The following is a 17,311-nucleotide window of genomic DNA, read 5'->3' on the forward strand; positions in this document are numbered from 1 at the left end:
GCAACGTTTGCGACCGTAAACAATGCAAAAAATAACGAAACCAGAAAAACTTGTCGTGAATGAAATTTCTGTTTGTTTAGTTGCTGTGAATTGTATTTCCAAGTCGCAAATGGTCAAGAATTTTGGGAACTCGATATCTGTGAATGAAAATTAGCAAGATTCGAGAATAAATTTCAGTATGAAATATTGCCGTGTTCCAAAGATCCTAATTCATCTGTGGTTGTCAATGAACAAACGTGCTACTTATTAAATAATTTATTTGAGGTATAAATATGGAGGTACATCATGTAATTGTGAATGATATTTGAAAGATAATTGCATGTGAATGATATTTACTCTCAAGATTATTAGAGACCGTATAAAAATGGTTCAAGTATTAAATGCCTCGAAGTTCGTTACGACAATCGCTAACATTTAAAAGTTACTTTTTCATTCACGTATCGATTGAAATATTTGTTCGTTCGATGGGAATCAACGCTTGAATATTGCTGCTTCCTCTTCTTTTTGCTTAGCTTGCACCAGCACGAAAGAGAGCACTCCTAGGATTACCTGAAAATTCAAGAGAATGAGAGAGAGAGAGAGAGATAACGTCAGGCGTGTCGAGAAATTCTGTGTGTGTGTGTGTGTAAAAATACAAGGCGATTCGACCTGCCGAAGACATTAATAATCTTGAGTGTTTTTTTTTCTAAATACTCTTTCGTGAGAATCTTTCGCGTTCTTCGATAATAACGCAATTGCACACCGAGAACAATTCTCTCGGTGTTTTGTAACGCGTGTGAGTGTGTGTGAGTGAAAGGATTCGTCCTTTATGTCGATTGGCCGTTCACAGCATCCGATATACAAAGTTCACGTAAAATCATAATGAAGATCTTTGAGCAAGGAAGAGTCGCTTGGAGGCAAAAGATTCAATGGAAGTACACAATTTTTCAAGAGCTGGAGTTTATGGAATAATCCGAGAAAACATTTTTTTCGTTTTGTTTGAATTTTCAATCGGAATTTTTATCTTCTCCAATTTTGGTGAAAAGATTTTTCATTCATTTTTGTGTTCTTGTTAAAAACAAATGTGCGATAAAAATTAATATCATTTTTGAAACGTTCGACGACGTTGATCAACGTCTGATACAATTTGGCCAGTTTCCGTTTAATTGGCCAGCAATAAGATGACTTACGTGAAACATGCACAGTGCGAGAGCGACTCCAGCCAGCCAACCGGATCTTGCCTCCAAAAACCAGGTAAATTCTTCAATGCAACCGTGGAAAAATGCGTTTCCGGTTACGGAGTCTCGACACTCCGTGGGCAAGGGTTTCAGAAGAGTGAGATAATCCATTGGACCATCGGCACCGCAACATCCCATCTGATCATCAATCAGTGAATTCAGTACTATTTAAATAAGTTTCATGAAATTGATGAATTTAATAAATAAATAAATTAATTAAACAATTGATGAAATTGACTGAAATTAAGCTGCAGATTATAAAATAATCATTTCTCCCCTCGAATTATTATTTTCAGAGTTTAGACAAAACCAAGTTTGAAGTCAATCTATTTTTTTCAAAATTAAGGAAGTTCATCTGGTACCGAGTTAGTCAAAAGAAAAATACACCTGTTATTGACACCACAATTTTTCACCCGCGTTCACGTCATCATCAGTGTTCAAACGCAGTTTATAATTAAATTAAATGACTATTTTCATTCAAGTTATAAATTAATAAATTATAAAAATAATAAAATCAATTTTAATGAAAAATATTTTTAAAAGAGCATAATTGAAACATGGCAGAAATGTCTAAAAAAACAAGTTTTTATTAATTACATCAATATTTTCTCACGAGCAAAGTATCCTCGGGCCTTAAAATTTTTATATAACATTTTTTCATTAATCATTACTGCATTCAAATTTTTTTGATCGAAATCTCTCTGTTAATTCGATTACCGGATGAACTTCCTTAAGTAAATGCTCCAAGCGATTCGTATTTCGTTTCTAAAATATTTTTACTTTACTCACATTTTCTTGAATCATGCGGAGGATTCCAGCAGATTTTTCCTGGTGAGATGTACTGATCAAATTTGACATCGATCTTCGTATTAGCGGCTGAATTTTACTGTCGTAAGTTGAATAATCGAGAAGAACTGCCGAACCGGCCAAACCGAGGATGAAACACAATCCTTGGAGTCCTATGTGCTATAAAAGTCATGTTAATTTTTCGATGAGTTTCAATGCTCTTAGTTGAAAATCTCGTTCAAGGAGAAATCATGATTCGTGTGAATTTGTCGTTCGAGCTGATGAGTTTACGTAAATACACACCGTGTACAGAGCCATGGTGTGTTCCATGAGAGCAGCTGCGCACCCTATGAATGCTATAAGCATCACGAATATGGAGGAGACAACGAGTACGTAGATTCCTATATAAAACTCTGATATGTCCAGAGAGTCAACCCATTCGGCAAAACCGGGCTCCACTAAAAGCCAAATGGACATTCCAAACATCGCTGCTCCGAGGATCTGTTGGATATTTTAAAATAATCACTGTGCGATCGGAAAAAGTACTTCCTAGTCAAACGAGTGTCGAGAACGAACGAAACGTTTTGTTCTGCTTTCTTGTGTCAGCCCAAAGAATTATCAAACCCTTAAAAATTCCAAATTATATTGAACAGAAAAGAGTTTTTTTTAAACTTATTATCACCAAGTTCCCGAGTGACTCACACTTGTGTCACGTGCGAAAGCCCTTAAAACAGCGCATGTGGATAAGACGAAAAAAAAAGTTCAAATGATCACAATTTCATTACTTTTAGGCTTGTCACTCCATAAATACAAAAATTCCTCGTATAAATTTTGCGGTGGCAAAGTATCAGTAAAAAACGACTCACCCATAGAACGGCATCGAGGCAAAAAATTGTATATTTGATGCATCCGATTTGATGCTCGAGTCGCGCCGATTCGGTTCCCTGGCTCTTCAAAACCATCTCGAAAGTCGCGACGCGATAAACTTTTTATTAGCACGCGCTGCAGTGACCGCAATTATAAAAAAAACTACATAAAAAACGAGTTAATCGATGATGCTTTCACTCGGTTGTGCGGTGTTTTATTTTTTTCAGGGAACACTCAGTACCAACGATTGTTTCGTGTGAATACGGGCGACAGGTACTCTCTCGCGTTGGGCGTCCGCGGTTTACGCACCTCTTTATCTCTGACAAATATGAGATAAAATCGGATAACGTTTCACGCCCTAGATGCGCGCCAACCGTTCGTTGTAAAAGAAGAATTATCTTACATGTATAGTTTATCGATCAGTGATTCATTTCCCTAATACCCGTTCTTCACGTTTTACCAAATGTAAATACGTGTGTATACTAGGCATGCATACACCTATATAAACGAATGGCGTATCGCACACTTGTTCCGAACTGCTTTCAGAGATATGACGAACCCATAGAATTCTATTTTCCGATAATGTTTTTATATCTTTTATTTCTTTAGCTTATTCAATAAATTGGACAATATATGAACGGTTACGCAAATAAATAAAGGAATTTATGTCTGCGTTTTGTGAATAATCGTGTGTGTTGAGTGATAAGTTAAAAACCTGCAGTGCTTTTGAACTTATTCCAGTGCAAATGTTAATCAATTTGTTGTATTTCATATGACAAGAATGCAAGTTTGGATCTTTCGGAAATTTAATACTTTCGCCAGTTTAGTATTCTTTGTTCTGAAGTCATGGTTCTCAGATGTCTAATTATATACATATTTTAATGGAAGTACGCAAAAAAATGCATATTTCGAGTCAACCATTCAAATGTCGTATACTATACATGCTTTTATACACATGGCTATGATTTATCTTTTTTTCGTTGAGTCAAGTGACTCAGAAGAGCTTCGTAGGAACGTGTAAAGTAAAAGCATGCACTACCCACTGATACTCGAACGTTGCGTTCCGACGGTTGACTTGCCACAGAACAGTCAACGGACGTAATGCGCCCTCGCGCAGTCGGCGCAAGCTACTAAGGCTAAGCTACATTTCCCTCGTCCTTTTCCAATCTCCTCATAAGGCAAAAGCTTCATTATTCTCGATGATAGCTTAAATACCCGACCACACGAGCCGTGTCTGTAATCTGAAATGTATTTAAAACTGCCAATTGCACATTGGATTTGAGCATATACAGAGAAAAACGAATGCATATATATGCTTTTAGGGATAATAAAGCGTCGGAGTTCGTGGTGGGGGTGTGGCGGCAATCCGGCCGAGTCCGGCGGCCCGCGACTAAGAACGACTTTTTGATGATGTGGAGACTTCGGCTGCTGCGTTTCTATTGCTGAGCTTCTCCGAGTCTCGATATATATTTTCTGATATCGCAATTAGAAATTTCTCGATTCCGATCGCGAATTTTATTTTTTATTTTTTTTCGTTTATTTTATTCCATAAGGAAGTTATTGACACGCGGATATCTGACTTGTTCAACAGTGTTTCGAGGAATTATCACTCGTCTGTAAAGTTCGAGTCAGTGACCTCTTTTTATTACTTTATTTTCGGTCACGATTGAAATATCGACGAGCTCGTATGAAATGTTGGGTTCAACGATTGTCACGTGCCTCTTTGTCGGCGGATTTGTCGTCGCTGAAGCCATACCAAAACCTGAGGATGAAGCGAAAAGCAGAATTTATAACAAGGTAAACAGCGACACATTCACTGATGAAAAAACAGTTCACCTAGGGGATTTTCATAACTTTAATGTTTATCGTTTCATCAGTAATTTTGCAATTTTTCCTCTAGAATTCTCCTTTCATAACCTCTCTTGAATTTATTTTTGTTTATATTGTCATATCAAGAAAATCACAGGATAAGCACAATTGCGGATGCTGACTTCTCTCTATCTCTACTACCGTTTGTAACGAAAATATTTATACCAGTGTTACGCATATAACCAATTTCAATTCTCAGCTGTCAACTGGAGAATAAAAAATGAATGGCATAATTTCTGAAAACAATCGTTGATTCTAATGGAAATTTCTCTTCAAGGAGTTGAGCGCCCAAGAACATTTCATAAATTCTGAGCACAACCCTGAATATGACCATGAAGCATTTCTCGGCGAAGATGCAAGGACATTCGACCAACTTACACCGGAGGAAAGCACCAGAAGATTAGGAATGATTGTTGATAAAATAGATAAAGATAATGACACTTTTGTCACTCAGGAAGAGCTTAAAAATTGGATCAAATTAACTCATAAAAGATATATCCATGATGACGTTGATCGTCAATGGACTTCTCACAAACAAGAAGGCGAAGATAAAATCGCCTGGTCCAAGTACAAATCTATGATTTATGGATTCATGGACACAAATGACACAGAAGATACCATTTATCCTGAGGACGAGAACTACTCTTATGCGACTATGCTAAAGCGCGATCGCAGACGATGGTCTGTTGCCGACGAGGATGGCGATGATGCTTTGACAAAAGAAGAATTCACTGCTTTCCTTCATCCGGAAGAAACTGAACATATGAGGGATGTCGTTGTTCTTGAAACTATGGAGGATATAGACAAAGATGGAGACGGCAAAGTTTCTTTGGCTGAATATATTGGTATTAATACGTCTGAATTTTTTTTTTAGTAATTGGATTAAACATTTGTTATCATTCTGAAATTTTTTTTCAAAATCTCCCTGACAATTGAGCAGTCTTAAAGTTTATAAAATAATGCATTTTTTTGGAGGTAATATTTAAAACTTGAGAAGCGAACGAAAACATGTTCAAACAGTTGAAATTAACAATTGCAAAAATTACAGGTGACTTGTACCGAGGTAACGACGACGAGGAAGAACCAGACTGGGTAAAGAACGAGAAGGAACAATTTTCATCCTACAGAGACGAGAACAAGGACGGTTTCTTGGACCATGAAGAAGTAAATATTTTTTTCACGAGTATTATTTCTTCCATCATTGTCTCTTCAATATTCCTTGAATGAAATTTCGATCTGCAATTTTGTTTCAACAGGTAAAACACTGGATAATACCAGCTGATTTCGATCACGCTGAAGCTGAGGCTCGTCACTTGATATACGAGGCGGACAGTGACGCTGATCAAAAGCTCACCAAGGATGAGATCCTCGAAAAATACGATATTTTCGTCGGTTCCCAAGCCACCGATTTCGGCGAAGCTTTGGCGAGGCACGATGAATTTTAAGCCAAATTTCATGACTTCCCATGAGCTCTCCTCTTTAAGAAAGATCAATTATTCATATACATGAAATCATATTCACAAATTGCCATGAGCGCTCTTAAAAAGACCTATAAAAAATTCATACACATAATACACAGTTATATCAATTGCTTAACCACAACTTAGTTTTCTAGTACAGACTCTAAATTTATTTTTAAATGACCAAATGATGATATCGATAAAAAAACTTTAATATTTATGTAACCCTTAGTGTTCGAACTGTCTATAGATCTGTTTCGTCTTTTTATAAAACGAATCATGTGCTGATTTTTACGAATTGTAATTGAATGTAGAAATAAAAATGCATATATATATTTTAAGAGAAAGGAGTGGGGTTTAATGATGCAACTAGGTTGATTTTACGAGACGCATGAAAGGCAATGTTATGCTCAAACAATGGGCGGTATCGATAAACCGAGAACGATTGATACGAAACTGATAAAACTTATCACATTTTTTTTTTATTAATATATCGATGAGTCTTTCCCGGTCGACTATCAGATAGCCAGAGATATCGTCATATAGTGTCATGGATAAACTGCCTGCCGAACGAAGATGAAGCTCGTGTGCTCGCTTCTCTTTCTCGCTGGAATAACGCATTTAGCTTCGGGTACGAATCCTTTTGAGAATTTTTTGTCTACTTCTTGTTTTAATGTTGTGTGAAAAGTCATCACGTTTTGATGGAAAACTTAGGAATCGGGGAAAGAGATCCTGCTTTTCCCTACTGCTTTCACTTCACGTGGATCGGATACTTGGGTCCTGACAACCCTGAGGCTGCCAACTGTACAACCTTCCAATCTCGGCCGTGCAACACACCATTTGTTATCACAAGTATTTTCTTCTTACTTTGTATTCTTGTTTAAGCTATTTTCAAATATAGGATACTGTTGTTTCAATAGTTGAATTGTTTTGTCTCAGCTGATGGAACTCCGCCTAATACTACGTACATGTGGTACAATGAAAATCAAACCGCTATATCGTGTCCCCTTGAAAATGGATTCACATGCATCAAATATACTTACGCCTTCAACGATGCGGGTAACCTTGCAATGATAGCTAACGATGAATCAAAGTTGAACTCGTTTTTTGGCCCATTTTGTTTTATTTTTATTTTTTTATTTTTTCCAAATGTTTTTAGTACAAACTATTTCATATTTCTGTGGGAAAATGATTGAGGACAATACGACTGCGGTGACATCCGGATGTTTCAGTCAAGTGGTAAATTTACTGTACACATATACTCAAAAATCATGTTTTTCAAGGTTGTGGTCGTGAGTGATGGAATTTTTGAATTTTCGTTCTTTCATAAAATTTTTTATTTTGAAAATTTATATTTTGTTAGGCAAACGCGTATACAACAGAAGTTTGTGCATGTACCAACACAAGAGGAATACCTTGCAACTCGTCCATCAAGACTCGTCACTCGATGAAGATGTTAATAATTCTAACTTTAATATCAATGTTTTCATGTAATATTTGAATAAATAGAGAGAGAGAGAGGGTATATTTGCAGAAAAAGTATTATCTGTCGACATTTTTTCTTATAAATAGGCTTAAAATCATTTATTTACCACTGAAAAAAACTTCGGAAAATTGTTATCGTTGGTGTATCTATTTAAACTTCCCGCCTTTAAAACATCTTATGAAGATCTTGCCGCCGTTATATATGAAGCGCTCTGAACGCGGTAAACAAAAATTTTCCCGCCACGATCTTTCACACAAAGTAGTACGAAAATGGATATGAGATAAAGCGCATTATATTGGCTAACTGAAAATTCATAAAATTTCAACAATAATTGATGGAATAAGTACAACAGTTATCGGACAAAATGAATAAAGGAAGTTTCACAGCTTCTCCAGTCCCGGCCAAAAAGGCTAAATTCGGGTGAGTTGGTCAACTTTCTTCACGTACAAACTCGAGCCAAGTTTAACCTCAAGATTAATTAAAGTTTTTTTTACAAAAAATCTTATGATCTTCTAGGGATGATGATGATGATCTTGGAAGAACGTTCGAAGCCGAACTTGCGGATATGGATTATGATGATGACGATTTTAACGTAACTCACATTACTGGAGAGGTTAGTTGGTGACAGCGCTTTGATGAATATTACTACCCTGTCGATAGTTCCTTTTTAATGATTCTTTTATCTTCCTGTAATAAAGCATTTTAAGATACTGAGTCTAAAAATTTTTGCAAATCTTATTCTCTTTCAGCCTTCAACAAGTCGACAAATAAATAGTGTCAAACCTGTTATAGTGAGTTAATAAATGTTTAAACGGCCACAGAAATTCATTAGCTCATAGTTGTCATCTAGAGCTACATAACTTTGTTCACAACCAAACTGTCTCCTTATTTTTATTGAAATTTTATTGAATTTCATTGAATTTTTTTTAAATTGAAATATTCGATGTGGCAACATAGTCATGTTTACCCTGCCTATTGTCGTGTGACAGGATAATAATACAACCCAATTCTTGTTTTTTCTTCATGATTATGCTTGATGATGAAAAAAAATTTTTTTCATCAAGAATTGATATAATTTTTGAAGTACTTACATTTCCCAATCCTATCAGTAATATACATCCAATTCTATTCATTTGTATTGCAAAAATTGATGGATCTTCATATTCAAAAATATAAATTGTATCGCTCCATCAAAATGTTTTCTTGCCATCTTCTCAATGCTGTGTTCAATCAGATTCCTACTTTTATTACAGACGATGCTTGATTTTTTTCTGTGCTTTGTTAACTGTTATAAATAATAACTCACAATCATCCCATTTACAGAAAAATTAACTCACTAACATCCAATTTCTTCTAATACCTCTAAATCATGCTCTCCCATTACCGGTCACTCTGGTGACAAATTATTTCTAAGACTTTTTTTTACATTTAGGGACCCGAATCCAAAACCACTTGTGAAAAATGGAGTCGACCGGCACCACCTCCGCTAAATCCAAGCAAAAATTCTCTCACTTTCCAACAGATTGAAGTCGACCATTATGTTGGTAAATATTCATCTGAATAACACACTTAAAGGAAAAATATCAAATAAATGGTGTTTAAATGTTATTTAATTATTACAAGTAACAGGTTTAGTGTTATGATTAATTTGGAAAATTATTTTTTTCATATGATAATTTATGTTTTGTTATCAAAATTGAATGAATTTTCGAAAATCAGTTGAAATGAAAACTGCCGAAACAAAAGTACATAAGGCTTTGTGAAACAATCTTAGAGCTGATAAAATAATTAGAATTTATTTATATTGCAATGCCATTGAATTAGTCTGCTTAGATAAATTGCTTTTATTGGCAAACGAATCTCACTGTCAGTCAAGAGTCAATAAAGACAAAAGAATAATGATTAAAAACACGGTCTAAAATTGCAGGTACCCACCTAGCAGGGATGCCAGGTAGTAACGTGGGACCAGTACCAATAATGAGAATGTTCGGAGTTACTTGGGAAGGCAACTCCGTTTGTTGTCACGTACATGGTTTTTGTCCCTATTTTTTCGTAACCGCACCACCAAAATTCACTAACGAACATTGCAAACCTTTCAAGGTAAACCCTCAACAAAAGATACTTAAATATTAAAAAAAAAAATTCCAAAGGTGAAAAGCTGATATTGATTAATTCGATAAATTTACTAGGATGCTCTTAACACTGCGGTCAAAAAGGACATGAGATCTAATCCCGATAATGTACAAGATGCTGTTTTAGCAGTAGAACTTGTATACAAGCAGACTGTTTATGGATACGCAGGAACAGAGAAATCACCATTTTTGCGGATAACCGTTGCACTACAAAAACTTGTCGCACCTTCCAAAAGGTTGATCGAGTCAGAAAACATATATCCAGCTTTTTATCACGATTATCGAGCTTTCGAAAGCAACATCGATTTTGATATACGGTTTGTACAGTAATCACCTGACATTTGTATCACGAGAAAAAAAGTTCCATTTTTGACACATTTCAAAGTAACGTATTTATTTTCTGTTTCAGATTTATGGTTGATACCAATGTTCTCGGATGTACATGGATCGAGTTGCCGGCCAACAGTTGGCGATTTCACGTTCAATCGACGACCCGATGTCAAATCGAGGTAGACGTCGCTTGGGACGCTTTTATCGCACATGCACCTGAGGGTGAATGGTCCAAAGTGGCGCCGTTCAGGATTCTCAGTTTTGATATCGAATGCGCTGGTCGCAAAGGTATGAAAATTCTTCAGCAGGTTTTTGGAGTTGTGGTCCTGTATTTATTTATTTACACATTTTTAACAACTTTTTTTTTCAGGTATATTTCCCGAACCAAACCATGATCCGGTCATTCAAATCGCAAATATGGTCATAAAACAGGGCGAACCAGAGCCATTTATTCGGAATATTTTTACCCTCGATACTTGCGCTCCGATTGTTGGATGCCAAGTCATGAGCTTCGGCACTGAACAGCTAATGTTACAGGTCAAGATCAAACTGAATCTAGAACAATTGATAAGTCCGGGTTTCGTCTTAGTATGTTAATTGTTTTGGATATTTGGGATTTTGTACAGAAATGGGCCGAGTTTGTGCGCGATTTGGATCCTGACATTTTCACCGGATACAACATCAACAATTTCGATTTTCCGTATCTTATAAACCGAGCTAATCACCTTAACGTCAGGGATTTTAGTTATCTCGGTAGAGTCAAAAATATAAAATCTGTTATAAAAGATCAAGTTCTTCAGAGCAAACAGATGGGACGGAGAGAGAACAAATATGTGAACTTTGAGGGACGTGTTCCATTCGATTTGCTACTGGTAAATTCAGTTCTCCAGAAACGTAAGATACGGCGTGAATTTCGATGATTTTCGTTTTATCCTTTCAATTTTTGTTTTAGGTTCTCGTGCGTGATTACAAATTGCGATCATATACCCTGAATGCCGTAAGTTATCATTTTCTTCAAGAACAAAAAGAAGACGTTCACCACAGTATTATCGCTGATTTGCAAAAAGGGGACGCTCAAACTCGTCGTCGCCTGGCTGTTTATTGTTTGAAAGACGCGTACTTGCCACTTCGATTGCTCGACAAACTCATGTGCATTATTATTTACATGGAAATGGCAAGAGTCACAGGAGTCTCGCTCTCCAGTTTGCTCACTCGGGGACAACAAATCAAAGTTGTTTCACAACTTTTACGTAAGGTACGAATATTCCTGTTTCCATATTTAAGACAAAGAATAAAAATTTCAATAATTAGCAAAAATGCGAGCCGTGCTTTGAGAAATCGTAACTAATGCTTTCAATTGGATTTATTTTTTTTCGTTTGCAGACGAAAGAAAAAGATTATTTGATACCCGTGCATACCGGTCAGGGTAGTGATGAACAGTTCGATGGCGCAACGGTTCTTGAGCCCAAAAGAGGTTTCTACAAAGATCCCATCGCTACGTTGGATTTCAGTTCTCTATACCCGAGTATCATAATGGCTCACAACATCTGTTACACGTCTTTGCTCGGCCCAAAAACCGTAAAACAATACAATCTTCAGCCTGATCAATACACCGTGACTCCATCGAACTCATATTTCGCCAAAGCGTCCCTGTGTAAAGGTCTTTTGCCAGAAATTCTGGAAAATTTATTGTCAGCGAGGAAGAAGGCAAAGGCTGAATTAAAGAAAGAGACTGATCCGCTGAAACAAAAAGTACTCGATGGTAGACAATACGCCTTGAAAGTCTCCGCGAATTCTGTTTACGGTTTCACGGGTGCTCAGCAAGGAAAACTGCCTTGCTTGGAAATATCTGGGGTAGGTATTGAAACATTTTTGACATGGAAACCGAGTTTTATCAATTTTTCGAGAATAAATTTAACCAAACTTTATAAATCGAAAAATATTCACGAAATAACTTTTTATTAACTTAAATATTCAATGATTACAGAGTGTCACGGCTTACGGTCGAGAGATGATAGAAAAAACAAAACAGGAAGTGGAAACTCACTACAGATGTGAAAATGGTTATGCGCACAATGCGGTTGTAATTTACGGTGACACGGATTCGGTGATGGTGAATTTTGGAGTCAAAGAAATTGAAGAAGCTATGAAACTTGGAAGAGAAGCTGCTGAATATGTAACGGATAAATTTATCAAACCCATAAAGCTAGAATTCGAGAAGGTTTATTTTCCTTATCTTCTTATAAACAAAAAACGTTATGCCGGACTTTACTTCACGAGACCCGACAAATACGACAAAATGGATTGTAAGGGATTGGAAACTGTGCGGAGGGACAATTGTCCTTTGGTTGCAAATATGATGAATACGTGCTTGAAAAAACTACTCATCGATCGGTAAGAAATTACAATACGTTGATAAAAAAAATAACCAAAGATCAGCAACTTTCCTAGAAATAATTCAACATTTTTGCAAGTTGAAATATTAAAAATAAAAGTCTGAACGCAACAGTTTTCGATGGTTTTGACAGAATTTCGTAATTCAATGATTCGCAGAAACCCGGAGGATGCTTTGAACTACGCTAAGCAAATAATCAGCGATTTGCTTTGCAACAAAGTTGACATATCGCAGTTGGTCATAACGAAAGAATTGACAAAAACGGATTACACAGCGAAACAGGCTCACGTTGAGCTGGCAGCAAAAATGAAGAAACGTGACGCCGGGACAGCGCCTAAACTCGGTGACCGTGTACCGTACGTTTTCATAAGCGCGACCAAAGGCACACCGGCTTACATGAAAGCCGAGGATCCGATTTACGTTCTAGAAAACAACATTCCTATCGATACGACGTATTATTTGGAGAATCAGTTGTCGAAACCTCTGGTTCGAATATTTGAACCGATTCTCGGTGACAGAGCCGAGTCTCTTTTGCTCAAGGGAGAACACACGCGCACAAAGACTGTAGTTACATCGAGGGTCGGGGCTCTCGCAGCTTTCACACGCAAAAAAGAAGCTTGCATTGGATGTCGCGCAGTTTTGTCGGCGGATCGTGAAAAAATGGCGCTCTGTAAGTTCTGCGAAACGAAGGAAGTTGAGTTTTACCAAAAAGAATTGGCTACGGGGCGGAAACTGGAAGAAAAGTTTTGTAGATTGTGGACCGAGTGCCAAAGATGTCAGGGAAGTCTTCATCAAGAAGTTCTATGCACGAGGTGAGTTCCAAGGACCTTATTTGAGAATAAGATTTTTTTGTATAAACAGTTGAAAAATCGACGGCTATTTCACTTTCAAATTTTATTTTCACAGCCGTGATTGCCCAATTTTCTATATGAGGAAAAAAGTCCAAATGGAGCTGGATACGCAAACAAAAAGGATCGAGAGATTCGGAATTCCGGACTGGTAGCAAGTGTCAAACAATTGCATCGATTCTCTTTGTCAAATTAACGCAGGTAATGGAGGAATAGGTTTCATTTTCAATTAAACATAAATGTCTCAACAGCACTATTCGTGTCCTTTATCGAACATTTGTTTAATCAATTCCTTCCACACCAGTGAGAAGATGGTTATCATTTTATAAAGTTTTCAATACAAGACAAGTGTTCGTTTAATAATAACGTTTATTATGAAATAGTGCCTCTGTGGATTTTCGATACAGTCGATAGAATGGATATCAAAACCTACTTTTTTGTTGCCATAAGATGTTTGATTACGTTAGAGTACACTAATGACGCGACTTTACTCCCATCTCTCCACTCATTTGGCTTGTCAGCATAACCACACAGTTTTAATCCTACATTATAAATCACTGTCCCCGATTTGCGTACCGCGTTAATAACACTCCGCAGTGGCTTGATTCCCGTGGCGATATCTCGTCAGATTACGCAGTTTTTGTTTTTTACTGATCAACTGATTAAGCGAAAAGACGTAATGACGGAATTCGAGTAATTTTTCGAATGTACAAAATACGAATGTTTCAAATGGTCAAACATAAAGACATGGAAGTGTCAAAAGTTTATTCCGCTCAAGAAATCCTTCGTGGCAGCGTAACAGAAAATAGGTCGCAGGAGATTCCCGCTCACGCAACGCGATACGTCATTTATTTTATCGAGTCCTGAATAACCCACTGAAACAAATTCTTTTTTTTTTATTATTTTTACGATCATAATAAATAATTATCAGAAGCCGAGCAAATTTGGTGCCCGACTCTATCCTCATGCGTCGTGGTTTTATTTTTCTTTTTACTTTGTGAAACGAGCGTTCGATCGGGAATAATCTGACAATCGTCTTGTCGGATATTTCTTATATCGTAAAAAGCTCGAACTTAACGGACCCGATGAGCTTTTAATGAACAGCTTCCCATCATTTTCTACTTTGCAACGCGTTCGAAAGCCAATCCATCGCTTGGTCTAAGCCTTCGCCCTTCGTCGCTGATGTCTTGAATATTTGGAACGTTCTGTTTTTCAGGGCATCCAGACCGAGAGCTTGATGAACCTCTGCAACGCTCAGACAACCCGCCATGTCTTGTTTGTTCGCCAGCACTACTAGAATCGCCCCTTGAAGCTCGTCCTCCTGTAAATGTTTCCATTCGGTATTCATTTTTTTTTATCGTTTTAGAACAACGAAAATACTTCTTTTGCATTTTATTTTTGTATTCACAAAATCATCAACGTATGTTCTGCCCACTCACTACTTGTGAAAAATGTTTTTTTTTTTTTATTTTATCCGCGTTGTAAACATTCATTTTTGAAACATAGAGACAACAACCGCATTGTGTTTTCAAAAAATTTGGATCGAATGTTTCCGATTATATATTAGTATAATCATTTGTGTTCGTCATTGTGATTTCCAATAAATAATATTTTCAATAATATTTTCAAGTTTGGTAGATTATTTTGACTTACCCGCAACATATACAATAGTTCGTCTTTCGATATTCCTATCCTATCCTTATCTGCTGAATCGACCACGTAAATTATTGCGTCTGTATTGGAATAGTAACATCTCCAATAAGGTCTGAAATTGAAAAAAATGTGTATAGCTGTTTAGTGTTGTTTCACTAAAAAAAATCTGCATACAGATCCAAATTTTGAAGTATTTTCATATTTTGGATTCCCCAATGAATACTCGCACGAACTCGTACAACATTTCACGTAGTTTCTTACAACACAGATTTATTCGAATTGACTAATACTAATTTATTAACACATTCAATTGCAGGTGAGCATCTCATGCATTTGCCTAGTATTTCAAGCCAAGAGCCATCAGATCTAACTCTCTGATGAAAGACAAATGGTAAACCTGAGCGAATAATGGATAATTGACACAATCGCTCATAAAATTATGATTTTCAATATAATAATTGAGTTTTGTTTTCCTTACCGTATGCTGGTTTGTCCACCAAGATCCCAAACTTGGAATTTGAGATTCTTGTATGTAACTTGTTCAACATTGAATCCTATAGTAGGTATTGTTGTGACAACTTCACCAACCTGCAACCTGATATCAATATAAAATGAAAAATATATACGAGGACATATATCTGCGGCTCTAATTTAGGCATGGCGGTATCGTGTAAACGAATGGAGCTATAGTGAAACCGGCATTGAAAATTCTCAAACATACTTGGTGTTTTTTGGAGCAAGAAAAGACCAGAAGTTGGATTGATAAATTAATTTCTGTTAAATGGTATAAAAAATCTCACAAATATATTTATGTATTTTCAATGCAAGCATCGAATGTTCAAAAAATTTGAGATCCATAGAACGATTTCTTTAATGCTTTTCTCTAGGTTTATCTCTATCAGATGGTCATTAACCAAAACAGCACAATCATAAAAAAAAATATTTTTGAATTCAGCAGTGCTGCTACAGATAAGATCAGAGTTATCATTGGGAAGTCACGAATGTTGAAAGAATATTTTCACGACGTCGTACAATTTGAAAAATAACTTTCGACAAATCTAAAATTAAGATGAGGAATTGAGTAGAGGAAAATAATTGAACTCGTACCTGTATAAAATAGTCGTTTTACCAGCACCATCGAGACCTAGAATAAGGATTCGCATTTCCCGATTACCAATTAAGTTGCGAAAATAACTGAGCAACCCACCTGTAATACAATTGGAATAAAAATATCGATATCATTTCTGGTTTTCGTTGGAAAATCGTTCGTATTTACGGTAAGAGCGACCTGCCAACGAGTCGTGACACTTTTTGAAGATACGTAGGCCAAAAAAACAAGCGTACACCCGATGTCAAACGAAACTTACCCATTTTTTGTGGTTATTAAAATCTCCGGCACATATAATCGTAAATTCGTATGACGAATAGATCTTCGGTTGTAAAGCAACTACCAGTTTTAGGGGTGCACACACCCCCTCGTAATTCGCGAATAATCCAACAACGATATAAAATTGTTGCCGACTGTCCGCGCCACTGATACCGTTCGTGTGAAGTTTGACGTGTTTATATTCTACCGTTGTACTCTCAAAACGGCTAGAGTGACATTCAGCTCCACTTTTTCTCCACTTCCATTGCAGTGAAGTTAGTCGGAAAGAACTCAATTCATCTGAACATTTTTTATATTTTTGTTGCATGATCGAAGAGCTGCAAAATGAAGTCACGCAGGATCAAATGCAAGGTGAAAAAAATCTACATATATTTATTTTTATTCTGAAATATAATTTGTTAGAATGGAATATATTCAAAAAAGAATATTGAATTAATGTTTTTCTGGAAGAGCACAAATTTTCAAACAGTCAATCAAAATAATACAACACGAATTTTATGGATAAAAAGTTTGTCGGATATCCGTATATAGAAAAATATGAAAAAATTATTTTAGTCCCAAAAGAAAATAATATACCCTCTGAATAAAAAACAGGTCCATGGAGTTGTTTTTTTCTAATTAAAAGTCCGACAAACGATTTACATTTTTAAAAAGTCAAGTTTCCGTTGGTATTTTTCTCTCCACCGACCGAAGTTCTGATCTGTAACGGCTATTGGCAGATGGCCTTCACAACCAATTCTCTCTTTTTACTCATTGGGTAAAAAAAATTATCGATATCAATTTTGTGGGCTTCTATAGAATCGCGTCAGATGGCGTGTGTTGTACCATGTAAAGTTCACAATTTTTCTGAAGTTTTTTTATTTCAATGTTCGATATGTATG

The 17,311-nt window shown here is 36.4% G+C and overlaps 5 protein-coding genes across 7 annotated transcripts; 3 read left to right on the plus strand and 2 right to left on the minus strand.

Annotated features, from left to right (window-relative positions):
• Positions 1–240: 240 nt before the first annotated feature.
• On the minus strand, positions 241–3,971 carry Tsp2A (tetraspanin 2A). Of its 2 annotated transcripts, none has more exons than XM_043412657.1 (6): positions 3,914–3,971; positions 2,870–3,032; positions 2,307–2,504; positions 2,007–2,183; positions 1,170–1,355; positions 241–549 (listed from the first exon to the last, which is right to left on the minus strand). In XM_043412657.1, exons 2-6 carry the CDS (start codon positions 2,963–2,965, stop codon positions 472–474), a joined length of 735 nt encoding a protein of 244 aa, XP_043268592.1. In that variant the 5' UTR covers positions 2,966–3,032; positions 3,914–3,971; the 3' UTR covers positions 241–471. The 2 variants fall into 2 exon arrangements, with proteins under 2 accessions (XP_043268592.1, XP_043268591.1); XM_043412656.1 differs by having other exon boundaries at positions 3,910–3,924.
• A 277-nt stretch (positions 3,972–4,248) lies between these two features.
• On the plus strand, positions 4,249–6,540 carry scf (Calumenin scf). The gene is made up of 4 exons (XM_043412653.1): positions 4,249–4,667; positions 5,017–5,584; positions 5,788–5,903; positions 5,996–6,540. The coding sequence occupies exons 1-4, from the start codon at positions 4,563–4,565 to the stop codon at positions 6,182–6,184; spliced, it is 978 nt and encodes a 325-aa protein (XP_043268588.1). The 5' UTR covers positions 4,249–4,562; the 3' UTR covers positions 6,185–6,540.
• Positions 6,541–6,636: 96 nt separating this feature from the next.
• On the plus strand, positions 6,637–7,727 carry LOC122406871 (uncharacterized). Its single transcript, XM_043412659.1, has 5 exons — positions 6,637–6,830; positions 6,914–7,051; positions 7,139–7,258; positions 7,359–7,438; positions 7,563–7,727. Exons 1-5 carry the CDS (start codon positions 6,776–6,778, stop codon positions 7,698–7,700), a joined length of 531 nt encoding a protein of 176 aa, XP_043268594.1. The 5' UTR covers positions 6,637–6,775; the 3' UTR covers positions 7,701–7,727.
• A 212-nt stretch (positions 7,728–7,939) lies between these two features.
• On the plus strand, positions 7,940–15,012 carry DNApol-delta (DNA polymerase delta). 2 transcript variants are annotated; one of them, XM_043412640.1, is made up of 15 exons: positions 7,940–8,105; positions 8,202–8,298; positions 8,435–8,476; positions 9,118–9,229; positions 9,613–9,785; positions 9,875–10,134; positions 10,227–10,435; positions 10,518–10,684; positions 10,774–11,019; positions 11,100–11,402; positions 11,531–12,001; positions 12,135–12,541; positions 12,701–13,354; positions 13,449–13,591; positions 14,607–15,012. In XM_043412640.1, the coding sequence occupies exons 1-14, from the start codon at positions 8,050–8,052 to the stop codon at positions 13,543–13,545; spliced, it is 3,294 nt and encodes a 1,097-aa protein (XP_043268575.1). In that variant the 5' UTR covers positions 7,940–8,049; the 3' UTR covers positions 13,546–13,591; positions 14,607–15,012. The 2 variants fall into 2 exon arrangements, with proteins under 2 accessions (XP_043268575.1, XP_043268576.1); XM_043412641.1 differs by lacking the exon at positions 8,435–8,476.
• Positions 13,742–16,621, minus strand: Arl1 (ADP ribosylation factor-like 1). Its single transcript, XM_043412658.1, has 5 exons — positions 16,411–16,621; positions 16,151–16,250; positions 15,522–15,638; positions 15,044–15,155; positions 13,742–14,711 (listed from the first exon to the last, which is right to left on the minus strand). Exons 1-5 carry the CDS (start codon positions 16,412–16,414, stop codon positions 14,502–14,504), a joined length of 543 nt encoding a protein of 180 aa, XP_043268593.1. The 5' UTR covers positions 16,415–16,621; the 3' UTR covers positions 13,742–14,501.
• Positions 16,622–17,311: the final 690 nt, after the last annotated feature.

Source organism: Venturia canescens, chromosome 2 (assembly GCF_019457755.1).
Source record: "Venturia canescens isolate UGA chromosome 2, ASM1945775v1, whole genome shotgun sequence".
Taxonomy (NCBI): Eukaryota; Metazoa; Arthropoda; class Insecta; order Hymenoptera; family Ichneumonidae; genus Venturia; species Venturia canescens.

Coding starts and splice junctions, on each gene's coding strand:
- Tsp2A (XM_043412657.1), bottom strand. CDS start 2,965: ATGGTTTTGAAGAGCCAGGGAACCGAATCGGCGCGACTCGAGCATCAA. Junction 1,356..2,006: donor TCCGCATGATTCAAGAAAAT/GTGAGTAAAGTA, acceptor ATTGATGATCAG/ATGGGATGTTGCGGTGCCGA. Junction 550..1,169: donor TCGCACTGTGCATGTTTCAC/GTAAGTCATCTT, acceptor TTGAATTTTCAG/GTAATCCTAGGAGTGCTCTC.
- scf (XM_043412653.1), top strand. CDS start 4,563: ATGTTGGGTTCAACGATTGTCACGTGCCTCTTTGTCGGCGGATTTGTC. Junction 4,668..5,016: donor AAAGCAGAATTTATAACAAG/GTAAACAGCGAC, acceptor TTTCTCTTCAAG/GAGTTGAGCGCCCAAGAACA. Junction 5,585..5,787: donor TTCTTTGGCTGAATATATTG/GTATTAATACGT, acceptor CAAAAATTACAG/GTGACTTGTACCGAGGTAAC.
- LOC122406871 (XM_043412659.1), top strand. CDS start 6,776: ATGAAGCTCGTGTGCTCGCTTCTCTTTCTCGCTGGAATAACGCATTTA. Junction 7,259..7,358: donor TTACGCCTTCAACGATGCGG/GTAACCTTGCAA, acceptor AAATGTTTTTAG/TACAAACTATTTCATATTTC. Junction 7,439..7,562: donor CCGGATGTTTCAGTCAAGTG/GTAAATTTACTG, acceptor ATATTTTGTTAG/GCAAACGCGTATACAACAGA.
- DNApol-delta (XM_043412640.1), top strand. CDS start 8,050: ATGAATAAAGGAAGTTTCACAGCTTCTCCAGTCCCGGCCAAAAAGGCT. Junction 12,002..12,134: donor CTTGCTTGGAAATATCTGGG/GTAGGTATTGAA, acceptor CAATGATTACAG/AGTGTCACGGCTTACGGTCG. Junction 12,542..12,700: donor AAAAAACTACTCATCGATCG/GTAAGAAATTAC, acceptor AATGATTCGCAG/AAACCCGGAGGATGCTTTGA.
- Arl1 (XM_043412658.1), bottom strand. Junction 15,156..15,521: donor GGTGGACAAACCAGCATACG/GTAAGGAAAACA, acceptor TTTCAATTTCAG/ACCTTATTGGAGATGTTACT. Junction 14,712..15,043: donor AACTATTGTATATGTTGCGG/GTAAGTCAAAAT, acceptor AAACATTTACAG/GAGGACGAGCTTCAAGGGGC.